At 36.9% G+C, this 18,103-nt stretch overlaps 1 protein-coding gene across 1 annotated transcript in view; it reads left to right on the forward strand.

The window, feature by feature from the left end:
• LOC148950745 (SANT and BTB domain regulator of class switch recombination) overlaps window positions 1-18,103 on the forward strand; it is a 205,171-nt gene that overhangs the window by 83,368 nt on the left and 103,700 nt on the right. Inside the window, exons 4-5 of the mRNA XM_089091935.1 lie at window positions 9,297-9,557; window positions 15,100-15,370. Of these exons, the coding sequence (XP_088948061.1) occupies window positions 9,297-9,557; window positions 15,100-15,370 (532 nt within the window). The remainder of the gene's footprint in view (window positions 1-9,296; window positions 9,558-15,099; window positions 15,371-18,103) is intronic.

Raw genomic sequence — 18,103 nt, forward strand, 5'->3', positions numbered from 1 at the left:
GTGTTTTCGTAGAACTTTAACAGGGCTCATTAGATTGGAAATTCAAAGGGCTAGTGGCCTTTTTAATAGTCGAAAGTGTTTGGAGGGCAACTAACCCCCCTCTCTCGCCCACCATTTTCACAAACACATCCAATCAAAATTTTGAGATAGACATTTTGTTCAACGTACTTGAAAGGTCCGGAAATTATTTCTTTTAGGATGAAACTCCCCCTACAGCTCTCAGGACAAGGGTTGTAAGTTGTACCCTGAGGGTATATAAGTTTTTTTTTATAGAAAACGTTGTCGTAAAACTTCAAACAGGGCTCACTCGATTGGAAATTGAAAGGGCTAGTGCCCTTTTTCATAGTCGAAAGTAATTGAAGGGCAACTAACCCCCCTCTCACGCCCACCATTTCCCCAAACACATGTAATCCAAATTTTAAGACATTCATTTTGTTCAACGTAGTTAAAAGATCTGGGAATTTGGTCTTTGAGGATGATAACCCCCTAAGAGCCCTAAGGGCAAGGGTTGTAAGTTATGCCCTGGGGGCATATAAGGTTCTTATAGAAGGTGTTGTTGTAGGAACTTCAAAAAAGCTCATTAGATTGGAAATTGAAAGGGCTAGTGCCCTTTTTAACAGTCGAAAGTAATTGGAGAACAACTAACCCCCCTCTCAAGCCCACGATTTCCCCGAATACATTCAATTAAAATTTTGAGATAGGTATTTTCTTCAACGTAGTTGAAAAACCTGGAAATTATGATTTTGAGGATGACAAACCCCCAAAACCCCTCAGGGCAAGGGTTGTAAGTTATGCCCTTTGGGCATATATATGTTTTTTTTTATAGAAAGCGTTGTAAAACTTCAAAAAGGGCTCACTCAATTGGAAATTGAAAGGGCTAGTGCCCTTTTAAATAGTTGAAAGTAATTGGAGGGCAACTAACTCCCCTCTCACATCCACCATTTCCTCAATCACATGCAATCACAATTTTAAGATATTCATTTGGTTCAACATAGATAAAAGTCCTAGAAATTCGGTCTTTGAGGATGATTACCCCCTAAGAGCCCTCAGGGCAAGGGTTGTAAGTTATGCCCTGGGGGCATATAAGGTTCTTATAGAAAGCTAATACATTTTGAATTCTAGACCCGCTATATTTTACCCCCAACCCACTAAATGCAAATATATAGCCCAAATTATAGAAGTAAAATTTAGTCAATCACTTGTAACTTTTCTTTGTGGCTATGAAACTGGTTTTCTTAGATCTTATATAGATTGAAATTCTTAAATGTGTTCTGAAGAATTGACAAGTACCTTGAAACCATATAAGCTTCGAACAGCAGCTTTCATATGTATGTGATGAGTCTAAAAGAAGATATACCGGCGTTGGCATGGTAGTCCCCTTAGTGACAATCTAATAAAGAACAAACCCTAGCCCTCAGTAAGCGAAAATATAGAAAAGCTAGTGATAAAACTGTCTGCCTTTGAGGAGATTCATCTCCTCAAAGGGTTTCACGTACACTAGTTCAAGAAAGTGTTTTTATAGAGAATGTTGTCGTAGAAATTTCAAAAAAGCTCATTTGATTAGAAATTGAAAGGGCTAGGGCCCTTTTTAATAGTCGAAAGTGATTGGAGAGCAACTAACCTCCCTCTCACGCTCACCATTTTCCCAAACACATCCAATTAAAATTTTGAGTAGTCGTTTTCTTCAATGGAGTTAAAAGTTCTGGAAATTATGATTTTGGGGATGACAAACCCCCCAAACCCTCAGGGCAAGGGTTGTAAGTTATGCCCTGGGTGCATATAAGCTTTTTATAGAAAGCGTTGTCGTAAAACTTCAAACAGGGCTCACTCGATTGGAAATTGAAAGGCCTAGTGTCCTTTTTAATAGGCTAGTCAAAACTGATTGAAGGGTAACTAACCCCCTCTCACGCCCACCATTTCATATTATGTCTTTGAGGATGTTAACCGCCCCCTCCCAGACCCCTCAGGGCAAAGGATGTAAGTTGTGCCCTGGGGGCTTATAAGGTTTTAATAGAGAGCGTTGTAATAGAAACTTCGAAAACTTTGAAACTTCCTCCCACGCCTACCATTTCCCCGAAAACATCCAATAAAAATTTTGAAATAGACATTTTGTTCAACATAGTTGAACAAAATGGAAGTTTCTACGGAGTTTCTTGAAGTTTCCACGTTGTCGTAGAAAATTCAAGAAGGGCTCATTCGACTGGAAATTGAAAGGGCTAGTGCCCTATTTGATAGTCGAAAGTGATTGGAGGGCAACTAACGCCCACTATTTCCCCAAATACATCCAATCAAAATTTTGATATAGACATTTTGTTCAACGTAGTTGAAAATTCTGTAAATTAAGTCTTTGCCAGCGTTGTCTTAGAAACTCCAAAAAGGACTCATTCAATTGGGAATTCAGAGGACTAGTGCCCTTAATAATAGTCAAAAGCGATCGGAGGGTGAATGCCCCCCATGCCCATAATTTCCCCAAACACTTCTGATCAACAAAAATAATTTAGCCATTTTGTTGAACGTAGTTGAAGGGTCCGGAAATTATGTGTTTGAGTATGACAGCCCCCCCACAGCCCTCAGAGATAAGGTTGTAAGTTATGCCGTGGGGGAATATAATGTCTTATAGAAAGTGTTGTTGTAAAAACTTCAAAAAGGACTCTCTCGATTGGAAATTGAGAGGGCTATTGCCCTTTTTAATAGTCGAAAGTAATCGGAGGAAGAATCGCCCCCCCTCCCCCTCTACGTCCATCATTTCCCCAAGGCACTTCGTATCGAAGGAGTTGTCGTAGAAACTTCGAAAAGGGCTCATTCGATTGGAAGTTGGAGTGGCTAGTGCCTTTTTTAATAGTTGAAAGTGATTGGAGGGCAACTCACCCCCCCCCCCCCCACGCCCATCATTTCCCGAAACACATCCAATCAAAATTTTGAGATGACCATTTTGTTCAGCGTAGTTTATTTCCTGATATAAATTGTCTTTTAAAGGAGGACACTTTACGCCAACTCTCGCATATAGAGTTTTAAGCTCTTCTCTAGGTGCTGATAAGGTTATTAGTGAAGCTATTGTCGTAGAAACTTCTAACAATGTTAATTCGAATGGTCTTTCAAAGGGGTAGTGTCCTTTTTAATAGTCGAAAGTGATTGGAGGGCAACTAGCCACCCCCCCCTACGCCCATCATTCTCCAGAACACATCCAATCAAAATTTTGTTCAGCGTAGTTGATTTCCAGATAGAAAATATGTTTTTGAGGAGGACACTCCCCCACAACCCTCGGGGCAAGGATTTTAAGTTATGTCCTGAGGGTGTATAAGAACGATGTTGGCACAATGTACTATCTATTGTTTTTTTCCTTTAGAGCAGGGCACTTCATATGGAAGGGGTCGTCGTAGAAACTTCAAAAGGGACTTATTCGATTGGAAATTCAGAGTTCTAGTGGCCTTTTTAATAGTCAAAAGTGATTAGAGGGCAACTGCCCCCCCCCACACGCCCATCATTCCCCCAAACACATCCAATCAAAATTTTGAGATAGCCATTTTGTTCCGCGTAGTTGATTTCCAGATAGAAAACCTGTTTTTGAGGAGGACACTCCCCCACAACCCTCCTGGCAAGGGTTTTAAGTTATGCCATGGGGGCATATAAGGTTTTTATAGAAGGCGTTGTCGTAAAAACTTGGCTCTTTCGATTGGAAATTTGAAGGGCTAAATAATTTCTGAGACCACACTAGCTAATCATGATAAAACAAAAAATCGCGAAGAAGGGAAGACAACGAGGACAATTAACAGCCAGTGAAAAAATTGAAAAATTATGCAAATATTTCGGTCAAGACCTCCGCTTGACCGTCCTCAGTGCAGAAGAAAACTGATAAAAATATAAAAACCAAACCTTAAAATAAAAACACCAAACTAAAATTGGACGATTCTTTCCTAGTAACCGTGAAAGGGTAACTGAATAAAAAACACAAGTCTAAATGGCATTTCTGAATTTTTATTTTGCGTAAAGCACTCTTAAAGGCTAATCGCTTTCCAGTTTGACTATTATCGGAGACTCTATTCGATTGCACAATATAAATTTGTGGATGTATGTAAAAACGATCAGAATTAATAATTTTGTCATAAATGGGGCTTAGAAAAATTTCTCCAGTGTCCCTATTGAGAGCTACCTTTTGGTGAATGTGCTTTTTTATTTCAACTGCCTCCCTGAAAACCTGCGTGAGACCTTTAACGGGGGCAACAATCGAGGTTTCGTCAAACAAAATGAAATGGTGTGGACTCTCGTACACATGTTGCGCCAAGGCGGAATCAAAAACCTCAGGCCTTTGGCGTAGCCTCATGACCTTGTCGATTGAGGACTTATGTTCAGATAACCTCTCCCCCAATTGCTGTTGGGTTCTACCAACATAAAAACAGCCACAAGAACAAGGAATTCTATAAACACCACTACCCAGAATGGGGCTGGTTTTATCTTTGCCGTTGTTAAAAAAGTTCTGTGTAATATTTGAATTCTTAAAGGCGACATTAAGTTTATGTTTCTTAAGGATTCTTTTCAATTTGTCACTCAATTTTGGAATACAGTGTAGAACACTGAAAAGTTTCTTACCATCCCCTAATGGGACGGTATATGTTGGGGTTTGTGGATTTGATGCATTCTTTTCTGCCTTTTTTTGTCTTTTTTCTATAATGGTCTCAAGTACTTTTATAGGATAGCCATTGCAAAATAAAGTGTCCTTAATATAGTTCAAATCTAAGACTATGCGAGGCTTTGAGCATATTCTTATTAATCGGTCAACCAAAGAAATAACAACTCCTCTTTTTATGCAGGGAGAGTGGTTGGAGGAAAAATGTAAATACCTATCGTTACTCGTAGGCTTTCTATAAATAGAAAATTCAAGGCCAGGAGACTTATTGAAACTCATCTAAACACTTTGGACTCTAACCTTCAGTTCACTTTAGAACTAGAACATAACCACAAACTTCCTTTTCTAAATGTTTTAATTTTCAATAAGTCTCCTGGTCTTGAATTTTCTATTTATAGAAAGCCTACGCATAACGATAGGTATTTGCATTTTTCCTCCAACCACTCTCCCTGCATAAAAAGAGGAGTTGTTATTTCTTTGGTTGACCGAGTAATAAGAATATGCATAGGAGTTTTGTGACCAACTTATTTTAATATCTGCTCGTTTTGAGTTTGACTCGGTTAATTAATGTAATTTCTGTTCGTTATGGGTTTCATTTATTTATCGATGCTGATTTGGGGTAGTTTCACGCTTGGTAGATTATTTGATTTTATTTTTGCTCATTTTTTGTTGGATGGAGTTCTTTACTTTTCTTTGAAAAACTTATTTTGTAGAAAAAGTTTTTTAAATTAATACTAGTCAAAAGCGATCAGAGGGCAAATGTCTCCCTCCACGCCTATCATTTCCGCAAACGCTTCCAATCAAAGTTTTGATATAGCCATTTTGTTAAGCCTATCAGAAAGGTTTGAAAATTATGTCTTTGAGGATAACAAATCCCCCCAGCCCTCAGGACAAGGGTTGTAAGTTAAGCCCTGGGGACATATAGGGTTTTTATTGAAAGTGTGGTCATATAAACTTCGAAGGGGGATCTTTGGACTGGTAACCAGGCACTCTAGTGCTCTTTTTAAGGGTCAAAGTGATCAGAGCTACCCTCTCTGCTCAACACACACGTCGTATTGTCCCGAAGTACGTCTAATAGAAATTTTGAGATAGCCATTCTATTTAAAATTGTCTGAATATCATATAACAAGGCTTTTGGGTTTGAAACAAACCCCAGAGATTATTACAAGGGTTGTAAGTTATACCCATGGGGTATTTAAGGCTCTTATGGAAGGGATAGTTGTTTAACTTTAGAAGAGTCTCAGGCTTTTTCCCTGAAAAAGACTATGACAATATAAAACGAACAGAAATTAACTTAAAAAACTTTTTACACAAAATAAGTTTTAAAAAAAAGTAAAGAACTCCATTAAACCAAAAATGAACAAAAATAGAATCAAATAATATACCAAGCACGCAATTACGACAAATCAGTATCAATAAATAAATGAAGCTCAAAATAAACAGAAATTGAAATAAGTTAAAATTAAAACGAGCAGCAATTAATCTGATTAGGGTTCTAAACCCTATGCTTTCAAAAAGCCGGAATATAATTTGTACTTTGCTAAAAAAATTCCTTTAAATGTTTTCACTTTTATAACTTTAAACAAATTAAAAATTAATTAAGATTTTAGGAATAAATATCAGCATATGTATATTAAACTGACAATGCAGATTTTCTTCAGTAAATTCATTTGATTTTTTTTTTTTTTAGTTGCAGACACACACACAAGTAGTCCCAATCGCAAGTAATCACAGTCACAAGTAGTCACAGTGGCAGTAGCAAGTATTGTAACTATTTGACATTGATTGTAACGGTGTCACAAGATTGTAACTATTTGTGACATTTGCAGTCACAAATAGTTACAATCGCAAGTAGTCGTGGTCTTAAGCAGTTTCAATTGCAAGTAGTTGCAGTCCAAGTAGTTACAGCCCCAGCCACGAGTAGCCATAGTTACAGTCGAAAGTAGTCACAGTCACAAGTAGATGCAGATGCAGTCACAGACGCAAGTATTTGCAGTAGCAGTAAAAAGTATTCACAGTCACGACAAGTCACAGTAATTGCAAGTAGTCGCAGTAATAGTCGTAAGTAGTTACAGTAACAATTAGTCGCAGTCCCAGTCACAAGTAGTCGCTGACGCAAGTCGTATAGTTGTAGACAAAGTCACAAGTAGTCACAGTTGCAAGCAGTTGCAGTCAGAAGTGATCGTAACTGCAGTTACAAATAGTCCAAGTCGCAATTCAAAGTAGTTGCAGTCGCAAGTAGTTTCATTTGCAGTCGTAGTTGTAGTAGCGGCCCCGAAACTTTCAAACTTATACCCTAAGCCGGTCCTAAGAAATTACAGATACACTTTTTTGATAAAATAGATGCACATACTGTTTTTAGGTTGAGCTCAACACCACCCTCAACAGTCCCTGAAGTTTCATCATAGTAAATTTCCCATAATAAATCCTATATGTAAAAAGTAAATAACTTGCAGAACTCCCAGCCCTTGCCCAAAGTGCTCTATGGGACATGCCATCCCTGAAGGCATAGTTATTTGATCTTTAGACTCTTTTGAATTAAAGAGTTATTCCAAAATTTTGATGAGATATCTTTGTGGGAAAGGCAGCTGAAAAGGGTTTGGAAGGGTGCTGTTTGCCCTCCGATCGCTTTTAGTTAAAAAGAAAAAAAAAACGCTATACCTTTCAATTTTCTATCAAGTGTAAACCCCCGAGGCACCTAAGACTACCCTTCCCATATGAAGTGGCACTGGAAAAAAATTACACATTAAAGCCCTATCATGGATCTTTACTCCAGGCAATGTTAGAGCGTTGACTCTGAAGCTTACATCTACGAATTTATGGGACTAAAGATCAATTCAGAGGCTGTATTTCACATATTTGTCAAATATGGAGTGTAAATCACAGTAAATAAGACATAATGAAATAACTAAAATTTGTTCAAAATGAAAGCTAAAACATTGTTTAGCCATCACTATCGCTGTCAATAAAGAAAAAAAAACCCTGAAACGAACAGAAATTACAATAGATAATCAAGTCAAATTTAAAACGCAAAGAAATTGCCACAAAGACAAATAGAGCTAACACCCCCTTCCCTGTTTTTCCTAAATACCGGAACGTCATTTGTGCTTTACTAAAAATAATTATTATTTCGAGCAATGTGGTTTTATTTCTCATAACATAAAATAAATAAATATCATTATAATAATCAAGATTATTGAAAAGAACAAATGAATATGGGTTGGTAGTTTGATATATGTTTAAGATGTGTTTTCCTGAAAGTCTCAATAATTTTGGATCTATTAACGTATTGAAAGAGAAAAATTGACATTTTTTTGTTTTGTTTTCAGCAAAGCGTAAATACCATCCTGTTCATTAGAAGGTATAGGATACGTTAACCCTACTCCTCTTTGTTTCCCAATAATAAATCCTGCATGTAAACAATAGACTGCTTGCATAATTTATAGCCCTTACCCTAAGAACTGTGGGGACTTGTAATCCCCAGAATCATCGTTACTGGCTGGACCGTTCAGTCATTTTGTCCAAAACACCGCAGTCGAAAGTAGTCGCAGTTATAAACAGTCGCAATAGAATTAGTAGTAGTAGCAGTAGTAGCAATAGTAGTAGTGGTAGCATAAGAAGTAGCCCTTGTAGTGAAAATAGTGGAAGTAGTGGAAGTAGTTATAGCAGTTTTAGTAACGGTTGTAGTGGTAGTAGTAGTATTAGTTTGTAGTATTAGTAGTAGTAGAGGTAGTCCTGAAAGTTTCAAATTTATTCTGTCAACTATTCCTGAGGTATTGCTGACACGTCCTTTTGACAGCCTGCGTGCACTCAAACTCTGTAGAATTAGTTCAATGGTAGTAGTGGTAGCAGTAATGGTTGCAGGAGTAGTAGCAGTGGTAGCAATAGTAGCAGTAATGGGAAAGCTAAAAAACTGGGGAAATCTAAAAAACAAAACATTAATACGTAGAACCAACTTCGCTCTTTAATTAGGTGGCACTACTGTGCTGCTTATGATAAGTCCATTACTTCCATAAGAAGAAGTGAAGCCTGCAAGTCCTGGAACGCCAGCCTAATGTGTGGACTGCTTGGTCATGATTGTTTGCTTAAAAGCCTTTACGTCCAATCCAAAGGTTTTTCACTTTGATTATACATTTGGTATCTGGACTGAAATTTTGAAGGTTCTGTTTAAAATCCTAGGGTTCTCTTTTCAAATCCTCATTAGGTAAAATAAATTTGATTTTATTCAGGTTTAATCTACTTTCACTAAAGCTTAACTAGTTTTATAATAAATCAGATGCTCATACATTTTATGGAAATAGGAGCAGTCATGTCTCCTACGGAAGGGGAAGGAGGAGGTGACGGGCCTGTTAACCCACCTAAAAAATGTCAGTTTTCCATGTTATACCTTTTATTTTGCACACAATTGTTGGAAAAAACTTGTTACCCACAGAGTTTCTATATACGAACATTTCCCCATAAGAGAAGAAAATTGGATATTTCCCTATTTGGAAGTTCGTCACAAATTGCCTAATTGTCAAACAAATTCTGTTTTGTAAAAATTCGAAAAAAATTTCAAACCATTTTTTCTTAGCAGGTTAAACACCCCTCCTCATATCTAACGAAAGAACTATTGTCAAGAAATTCAGATCTCACTTGAACTTTTGAAAATACTATCGCTATTAACTTTTAGATTGGCTGATATGTTTACAACTGAAGAAATTTTGAAAATTGAGCGTCAAAGCATTCAATCTCGTCTTTTCTCTCATCTTGCTTTGAATCTTGCTACTGGGATTATGAACAGCAACCATGCAATACACAACTCAGCAAATACTCTCTTTCGATGTACTTCATGCAGTTCAATCCTGACCCGTGAATGCTGTCTTCATGTTCCATGTACTTTTGGAAAGTTCACTGCTTTGCAGTCGGGAAAAATTGTTTATCGACATTCAAGGTAAAACACTACTTAAATAGTGACCACACTGCACGCGTGTCATTTTTAAATATATTTATTCTATTGAATATCAAAAGGGCAAATGGGACATGACACATTAAGAATCCAGTAATTTATTAAAAAAAACTTTTATTTTCCAATCTTTTTTGAAGTTGGGACGCGTTTTTGGATTAGTTTACCCTTTTGTTTATTAATACTACTTACTCTTTTATGTTTTGAATTCATGTAAATACGCCCTGGAGTAAAAACTCCAGAAATGTTGGGATTGTGGAATTACTGCTTCTGATGCCCATCTGCTGAGCACAGAACTGAAAATGCTTTAATCTTGTTTTCAGGTCTTAAAAATACTGTTGTATCTCTCTGATAGTCTGACAAGCAGTTTGGTCATAAAAGAAAATATTATGTTTTTATTATAAAATTTTATGGCAAAATTGTATTTATATTTTGTATATATTTTATTTCTTGATGAAACTGACAAAATTTCGGATTTGTACAACGGAAAATTAATTAATATTATCCAGTTTTAAGTAAGCTGTTGCTTTCCAACTTGTTTGATGTTTTTATCCCTTTTTACCCTGAAATTAGCGTTTAACCGCGTTTCAGACATAGAAATTTTTTACTTAGACTTTTAAAATTCAGACTTAGAAATAGTAATTTTTAGAAACAAACATCTTATCCTCTTTAATTAAATTTTGAGGATAGTCGAATAAATAATAGAATTTCATTTAATAATTGGTCATTCAATTTAAAAAATTCTTTTTATTAGTTATTAGTTTTGTTCTTTCTATAGCAAGATTTCTGGTGTCAGCAATAGTGCTGATTTACCGCTAATCATAAGTCATGACAAACACCGTTCGACTGTGCCAAAAATTATATCCACGGCATCTAAAAACGGCATTCATGACATTATTTGAGAGAGGTTTGTGCAGAGCCAACGATTATAGCAATGAATACCAAGAAATCCAATGTTGTTTGTGGATTTATAAGCCAGGAATGCCAATCGAAACTGTCCATTCAACGCATCAACCTAGAGGCTTAACAAATTGTCTTTTAGAGTCTGATATCCAATTATAAGATACATAAAGAGATGAACTATGGTGTAGTTGCTTCTATAGAAAAGTTTTGTAAAACAGGATAACTTGTTAAACAGTTCGTGGTAACGAACTGTAAGTAAGGAGCGATGCTGCTCAATAATTATCAAAACTCTAAAAAAGTGAATTTTTATATCAGTAGTTACATCAAAAGAATTGGCTTATTATGTTGATTCCAAATATATATGGTTCAGTAAGTTTAGTATTACGCAGTAAAAGCTACGAGCCTGAGAAAAATTGCCTGATTTTTGAAAAAGGGGCGAAATACCCTAAAAGGCAAGGAATCTTAATTGAAATCAAACCGTCAGATTCAGCGTATCCGAGAAACCTGATGTAGAAGATTCAAGCTTCCATCAGCAAAAATGAGGATTTTTTTTTGCCAGGAGAAAGATCACGGATGCGTAATTATTATTATTTTTTTCAGGGGTTATCGCGTCGAACCGATAGTTGTAGAATATCGAAAAAGAGCTCATTCGGACGGAAATTTAAAGTTGCAATGTCCTTTTTAAGCGACCAAAAATATTGGAGGGCAACTGACCCCCCTAGAAAAGATAATCCTGGAAAGTCGAATAATGAAACACAATAATGAAATATGAAACACATTTCATAAAATATGCTAAAAGCAAGTGCCCTTTTCAAGTCACTGAATGGATCAGGGATGGAGGGTTGTCCTCAATCAGCTTTTTTGTCATTTGCGTCCCCCCGACACAATTTTTATCTGCATGGTGAAAAATTAGCTAAAAAAAGAATGTCTAACGTAGAAAGTTGTGTGGGTAGCCTCTGGTGTAAGGGTACTGAAATATGCAAACAGCTAATTCCAACTATAGATGTATTCAAAAAGAAAGGTAGACGTTGTACATCTTATTAACATATGAAACTTTCAAGGTACGACTTGAGGGCACCACTTATGGCCCTGCTAGGTCTATTCATAGGGCTATTGGCACCTTGGCAAAATTAAGGTCAAAGTACTCCCTTCCTACAAGAAAATTTATTTCAACTAGAAGACGCAATCGTTTAAAAAGTTTAGGCCACAGTGTGACCCCTCGACAACGGTGCAGGGAGTCACTTGCCATGGACCCCCACCCCTTTGAACAGCCGTGCCTCTGGTCTCATATATATCAATAAGCTACACCTCTTTCGTCTCGAGATCAGATATTCCCTAATGAATGTTCTATTTAACTAAATTGAAATCATTTAACATTAATTTGATCTAAGTTCAATCTATAGCAATCATGCCTCTTAGTCTAGCTGCGGACTACCAGGGCCAAACATAATTTTAGATATCCACTTGAAACAAAATGGTCAAAGAATTGAAACATGAAGCATGTGTGTGCACACATGCCAAGATTGGTTTAATTATGGCCCTTAGGCAACTTTTTAGCCTATAATACCCGGTCACGTCACTATAATATGATTTTTCCTACAGCTCATTCCGTAGAAAATTCTACTTTTGGGGTATGATGAAGGATGAATTTACCGGTCAAATATAAAGGAGCGTACTATTTCTTACGCCTTTGTTGGTCTTCAAGAGGTTTTTATAACAGTTGCCTCTGACTAACCAGGGTCAAGATATGCTTCCGTGTGACATGATGCACACTACCCCTGGGACGAGACTGTGAAATAAATGGAGTAGCTCACCAACGACCAAGGCGTGTTGAATAAACTTCGTAGCGTCATACACTAGTGCAGTACGCTATAATTTAGTACAACACAACACAGAAGAATCCGAATTACGCTCGTTAGGCCCGACCAACTCTCCCATTCCTGTGTTTTTCAACTCTGGTCTGGGATTTTCTTACAGTAATTTTTATCTATGTTTTCTTCCGTGCCAATGAGTTTGTCCCCCAGTATTCGTTTTTAAAATATTTTCCACATATACCATTTACAACATTTGTAATAAGTAAGATCAACTAAATTAAATAGTCAAACAAAATTAAATAATTTAATAATACTAGTTTTGAAATTTGAAAAAACTGAAGATTTATCTTGCCCCTCGCTAGCTCGGGTTTACGATATCTGCAAGTGACGAGCTCTGGATATGGGCCGCGTAAAGTGTACAGTTAATTAGTGCCATTTCAACGCGCATACATTCAGGGCGCTAGCATCTGAGAAAGAGATTTCGCACATATAATTTTCCGTGTTAAATTTTTAGAATTATTTCCTTAATTGTTTTTCTTGATGGTCACTGTCAATATCAACTGCAAATCACAATTTGTGGAAAGATATATAGAGAGATAAAACAGGATAATGGGTAGATTCTTGCTATTTATTCTATTCTTCCATGATAAAATGATGACGTGATGCCAGATTAACGGCAAAGCCTGGTCAAGTTGCTTTACTAAATCTAGCCTCTATTCTTTGTCTATTTCTCATCGATTTTTTCTATTTATAATTCTTATTTCCTGACGTCACATTTCCTCATTAGAAGAAATGTGCATAATTGCACTCTTCTCTTTTCATTGCACTTTTTTATTTGCAGTGAAAATGCACAGCAGTAACGTCCTGCTGTAAAAAAAAATAATTATAACAAGAAGTTTGAATTTAATAATTGTTTAAGAAACTCATCAAAGAGGAAATTAAAGCTTCCCTCCGAGAACAGACAACCAAAGACAGCTAGCACCATCTAGGTATTTTTTTGTATCATGTGATCTTGTTTTGAATTTATTTCGTTTTGCTTGTTAGCATTACATCATTAGTGCTTTGAATTTCTGTTTTCACGTGTTACGCTCCTGTTAAAGAGACAAAAAATCCCTTCTATTTAGTATCCTGCTTTCTTTGAAAGTGTTTTTGAGCAATAAAAATACAGTCCAAATAAGGAATCCGAATTACGCTCGTTAGGCCCGACCAACTCTTCCATTCCTGTGTTTTTCAACTTTGGTCTGGAATTTTTTTATAGTAATGTTTATCTATGTTTTCTTCCGTGCTATTGAGTTTGTCCCCCAGTATTCGTTTTTAAAATATTTTCCACATATACCATTTACAACATTTGTAATAAGTAAGATCAACTAAATTAAATAGTCAAACAAAATTAAATAATTTAATAATACTAGTTTTGAAATTTGAAAAAACTGAAGATTTATCTTGCCCCTCGCTAGCTCGGGTTTACGATATCTGCAAGTGACGAGCTCTGGATATGGGCCGCGTAAAGTGTACAGTTAATTAGTGCCATTTCAACGCGCACACATTCAGGGCGCTAGCATCTGAGAAAGAGATTTCGCACATATAATTTTCCGTGTTAAATTTTTAGAATTATTTCCTTAATTGTTTTTCTTGATGGTCACTGTCAATATCAACTGCAAATCACAATTTGTGGAAAGATATATAGAGAGATAAAACAGGATAATGGGTAGATTCTTGCTATTTATTCTATTCTTCCATGATAAAATGATGACGTGATGCCAGATTAACGGCAAAGCCTGGTCAAGTTGCTTTACTAAATCTAGCCTCTATTCTTTGTCTATTTCTCATCGATTTTTTCTATTTATAATTCTTATTTCCTGACGTCACATTTCCTCATTAGAAGAAATGTGCATAATTGCACTCTTCTCTTTTCATTGCACTTTTTTATTTGCAGTGAAAATGCACAGCAGTAACGTCCTGCTGTAAAAAAAAATAATTATAACAAGAAGTTTGAATTTAATAATTGTTTAAGAAACTCATCAAAGAGGAAATTAAAGCTTCCCTCCGAGAACAGACAAACAAAGACAGCTAGCGCCATCTAGGTATTTTTTTTTGTATCATTTGATCTTGTTTTGAATTTTTTTCGTCTTGCTTGTTAGCATTACATCATTAGTGCTTTGAATTTCTGTTTTCACGTGTTACGCTCCTGTTAAAGAGACAAAGAATCTTTTCTATTTAGTATCCTGCTTTCTTTGAAAGTGTTTTTGAGCAATAAAAATACAGTCCAAATAAGGGATCCGAATCCCTTATTTGCACTCTTCTATTTTCATTGCACTTTTTAATTTGCAGTGAAAATGCACAGCAGTAACGTCCTGTTGTAAAAAAAAACAAAAACAATTATAACAAGAAGTTTGAATTTAATAATTGTGTAAGAAACTCAACAAAGAGGAAATTAAAGCTTCCCTCCGAGAACAGACAAAGACAGCTAGCACCATCTAGGTATTTTTTTGTATCATGCGATCTTGTTTTGAATTTTTTTCGTTTTGCTTGTTAGCATTACATCATTAGTGCTTTGAATTTCTGTTTTCACGTGTTACGCTCCTGTTAAAGAGGCAAAGAATCCCTTCTATTTAGTATCCTGCTTTCTTTGAAAGTATTTTTGAGCAATGAAAATACAGTCCAAATAAGGAACAAGCAGGTGTTTACCAACTCCCAACTCGGTCCCTTCCCTAAAAATAAGGGTTGAACAAATCTACAACTTCAGGTCTATCAAGAATGAATTTGTTTTATAAGGTGGTAAAGATCAAAAAATAATTTTTTATTTATTTTAGAGATCCGAACTGGTCACTAGACAATCATCTTAGGCAATTGAAGAATGAGCTGCGTTCTTGGTCAAGCATCTATTGGTATTTATGGGGAGAAAGTCACTACGCAATGTGCAGTCAGTGTAACACGGCTTTCACATTTGCTCAGTACAACAAGTGCCGATTCCATCCCGACCGTCCTGTATATCAAAAGTACAGGAACATTTACTTGCCTTCTGGAAGATACCCATGCTGTGGTACTATGGCTTATCGCTTCCACCTTCTGCCTGAAAATACGGTTAGTATTTTTTGAGTTTTATAGTGCTGAGAATAGGGACGCCATTTTAAGAATGCTTAGGGTACAGCAAGGTTAACTGCAGCAATCTGCCCAATCCGTTTTTTGTAAGAATCGATAAAGAGTTAGATTAAACCAGAAACGATTAAAACGCCATTTGAAAAATGCTTAGGGTACAGCTAGGTAAACTTCAGGAATCGGCCCAATCTGTCTTTTGTAAGAATCAATAAAGAGTAATATTATACCTGAAACAATCAAAACTAAAGTGAAATAGCAATTCTAGCGTAAAATAAATATAAATCACTATCAACAAATAAGTAAATTCCAAAACGAACAAAATTTTCAATAAACAATCAAGTTAAATTTAAATAAAATAGAAACTGCCTCAAATAGGAGTAAAGATAACGCCCCTATGCCTTCTAAAAAGCAGAACATCACTTGCGTTTCCTGAAAACAATTTTATTCCTAGCTGTGTGTTTTTTGTCGTAACGCCAATAAAAAAAGGCAATCACCATAACAGCCAAGACCACTGAAAATATCTAACGAAATCTAAACTGACAGTTTAGCACATATTAATATTCTTTTCCTGAATGTCTCAGTAATTCTGAGTTTATTACAAAAGAAAACGTTTAAAATGTATTTTGTTTTCAGTAAATTGTCTTTCACATTATAATCTTTAGAAGGCATAGAAAGCCCTCGGGTCTTCTATAGGAATGGCGTTAGCCATTTCTGTGCTGCCCTCCTGTATCTATGCCATTTTGTCAACTAGGATGCACTTAAACTTCTTAGATTTAGTTCAATAGTGGCAGTAGAGGTAGTAGTAGCAGTAGAAGCAGCAGTAGCAGTTAAAATTGCAGTAGTGGTAGTGGCAGTAGTAGTTACAAATATCACAGTCACAAATAGTTTTATTACGAGTAGTCACAGTCAGAATCGCAAGTGGTCTCAGTCACAAGCAGTTGTAGTCTCTGTCGCAAGTAGTTGCAGTCACAGTCGTAGGTGGCAGTCGCAACTAGTCACAGTCACAAGTATTCGCATGCACTTAAATGCTTTTGATTTTCTTCAGTAGGTGTAGCAGTAGTATTAGCAGTAGCAGTAGAGGCATTAGTAGCAGTCTGAAATCGCAATAATAGTGGTAAGAGTGGCAGGTATTCTACGTCGCAAGCGATTGCAGTAGGAACATGTCGTTGGTGTAAGTATTTACAGTCGCACGCAAGTAGTTACAGTCGCAAGTTGCTGTTTCAAGTAGTCCCGAGTAGTCACAGTTACAGTCACAAGAAGTTAGAGTCAGAATCTCAAATACTTGCTGCCACAAGTAGTCACATTCACACGTAGTCACAGTAGTAATTGCAAGAAGTTACTGTCTCAGGCAATTGCAGTCACAGTCAAAACTAACCGCAGTCGTTAAGTAGTCGTAGTCGTAATCGAAGGTGGTTGCAGTAGCAAGTGATCACAATAGCAAGGAGTCACAGTTGCAAGTAGTTACAGTTGTAGGCAGTCGCAGTAGTTGTAGTAGTAGTAGTAGTAGTAGTATCAGAATTCGTAGCCCTAGCAGTAATAATCGTAGTAGTATTCGTAGTAGTAGCTGTGGTAGTAGTAGTAGTAGTCATGGCACTAGTAGTAGTAGTCCTAGTAATTGTAGTAGTACTAGTAGTAGTAGGCATGACAGCAGTAATTGCAGTAGTAGTAGTAGCAGTCATAGTAGTAGTATTAAGACAAGATTTATTGCTGAAAAATGGCTATCCCAAGCCCAAGTGGGTAGAGTTCGCTTTTTAGCGTCAATAGAACGAACTATGAATAGAACATTTTTTAACATTTTCTGTCCAACAATTCAATGGAGATGCCAGGATGCCAAACAGGACAGGTGAACTCGAGGGTTGGGCGTACAAATGAGAGAAAAATCCTCAAACACTGCGATTTAGGGCATTTAAATTCTTTAAGGACTTTAGAGAGGAAAATTGCGGAATTTGCATGTTTTAAGATTTCATTAATATGGCAATCCCATTTTAAGTCGCTTAAGATGGTAACTCTCAGTAATTTCATACTGGTAACATACATTTCAGAGGGGATTGGACAGGAGAAAGAAGGGAGAGTTTTAAGGAAATTAATAACAAGAACAGTTGACTTTAAAGGGTTGACTTTCATATAATTAGTAACAGCTTCGGCTAACAGCTTCGATTCCAAAATTTCAATTGGGTTACCAAGATAGTTAGATGATCAACGAATTTTTATCTATACGGGAAATCGACACCCAGGCTGCTTATCATCGTAAGAAATAATATTGGACCTAAGAGGGTCCCCTGGGGCTGACTTACTTGACTTAAGGCTCCTGCCACGTTGGGGGTGGCGTAGAGAGCGTCGCAACTCTGCTCCTCCAGGCTGACTTGTCTACTGCTATTAATGGGGCCTCTTCGACAGGGGTGTTAGCTATCTCGAGGATTTTATTGAGGCTATCCTTCCACCTTGTCTGAGGTCTGCCCCTCGGGTGAGACCAGCCATTAGCTTTAGCGTCAAAATCGTAGACTATTCGGGCTGGGGTTGTCGTCGGCATGCGCAGGAGGTGTCCGAACCATCTGAGATTACGGTGCGCTATTTGGACGGAGAATGGCACTTGGGAGTTGAGTGCAAGCAACCTTGCGTTGCTTACAAAATCATCCCATCGAAGTCCCTGAATCCGACGGAGCTGTTTCGTCTGAGAGACGTCTATCATGCTGAGGATTGTTGATTTGAGAGGCCAAA

This window comes from Artemia sp. Qi Xiang Cuo, chromosome 7 (genome assembly GCF_049724085.1).
Source record: "Artemia sp. Qi Xiang Cuo chromosome 7, ASM4972408v1, whole genome shotgun sequence".
Taxonomy (NCBI): domain Eukaryota; kingdom Metazoa; phylum Arthropoda; class Branchiopoda; order Anostraca; family Artemiidae; genus Artemia; species Artemia sp. Qi Xiang Cuo.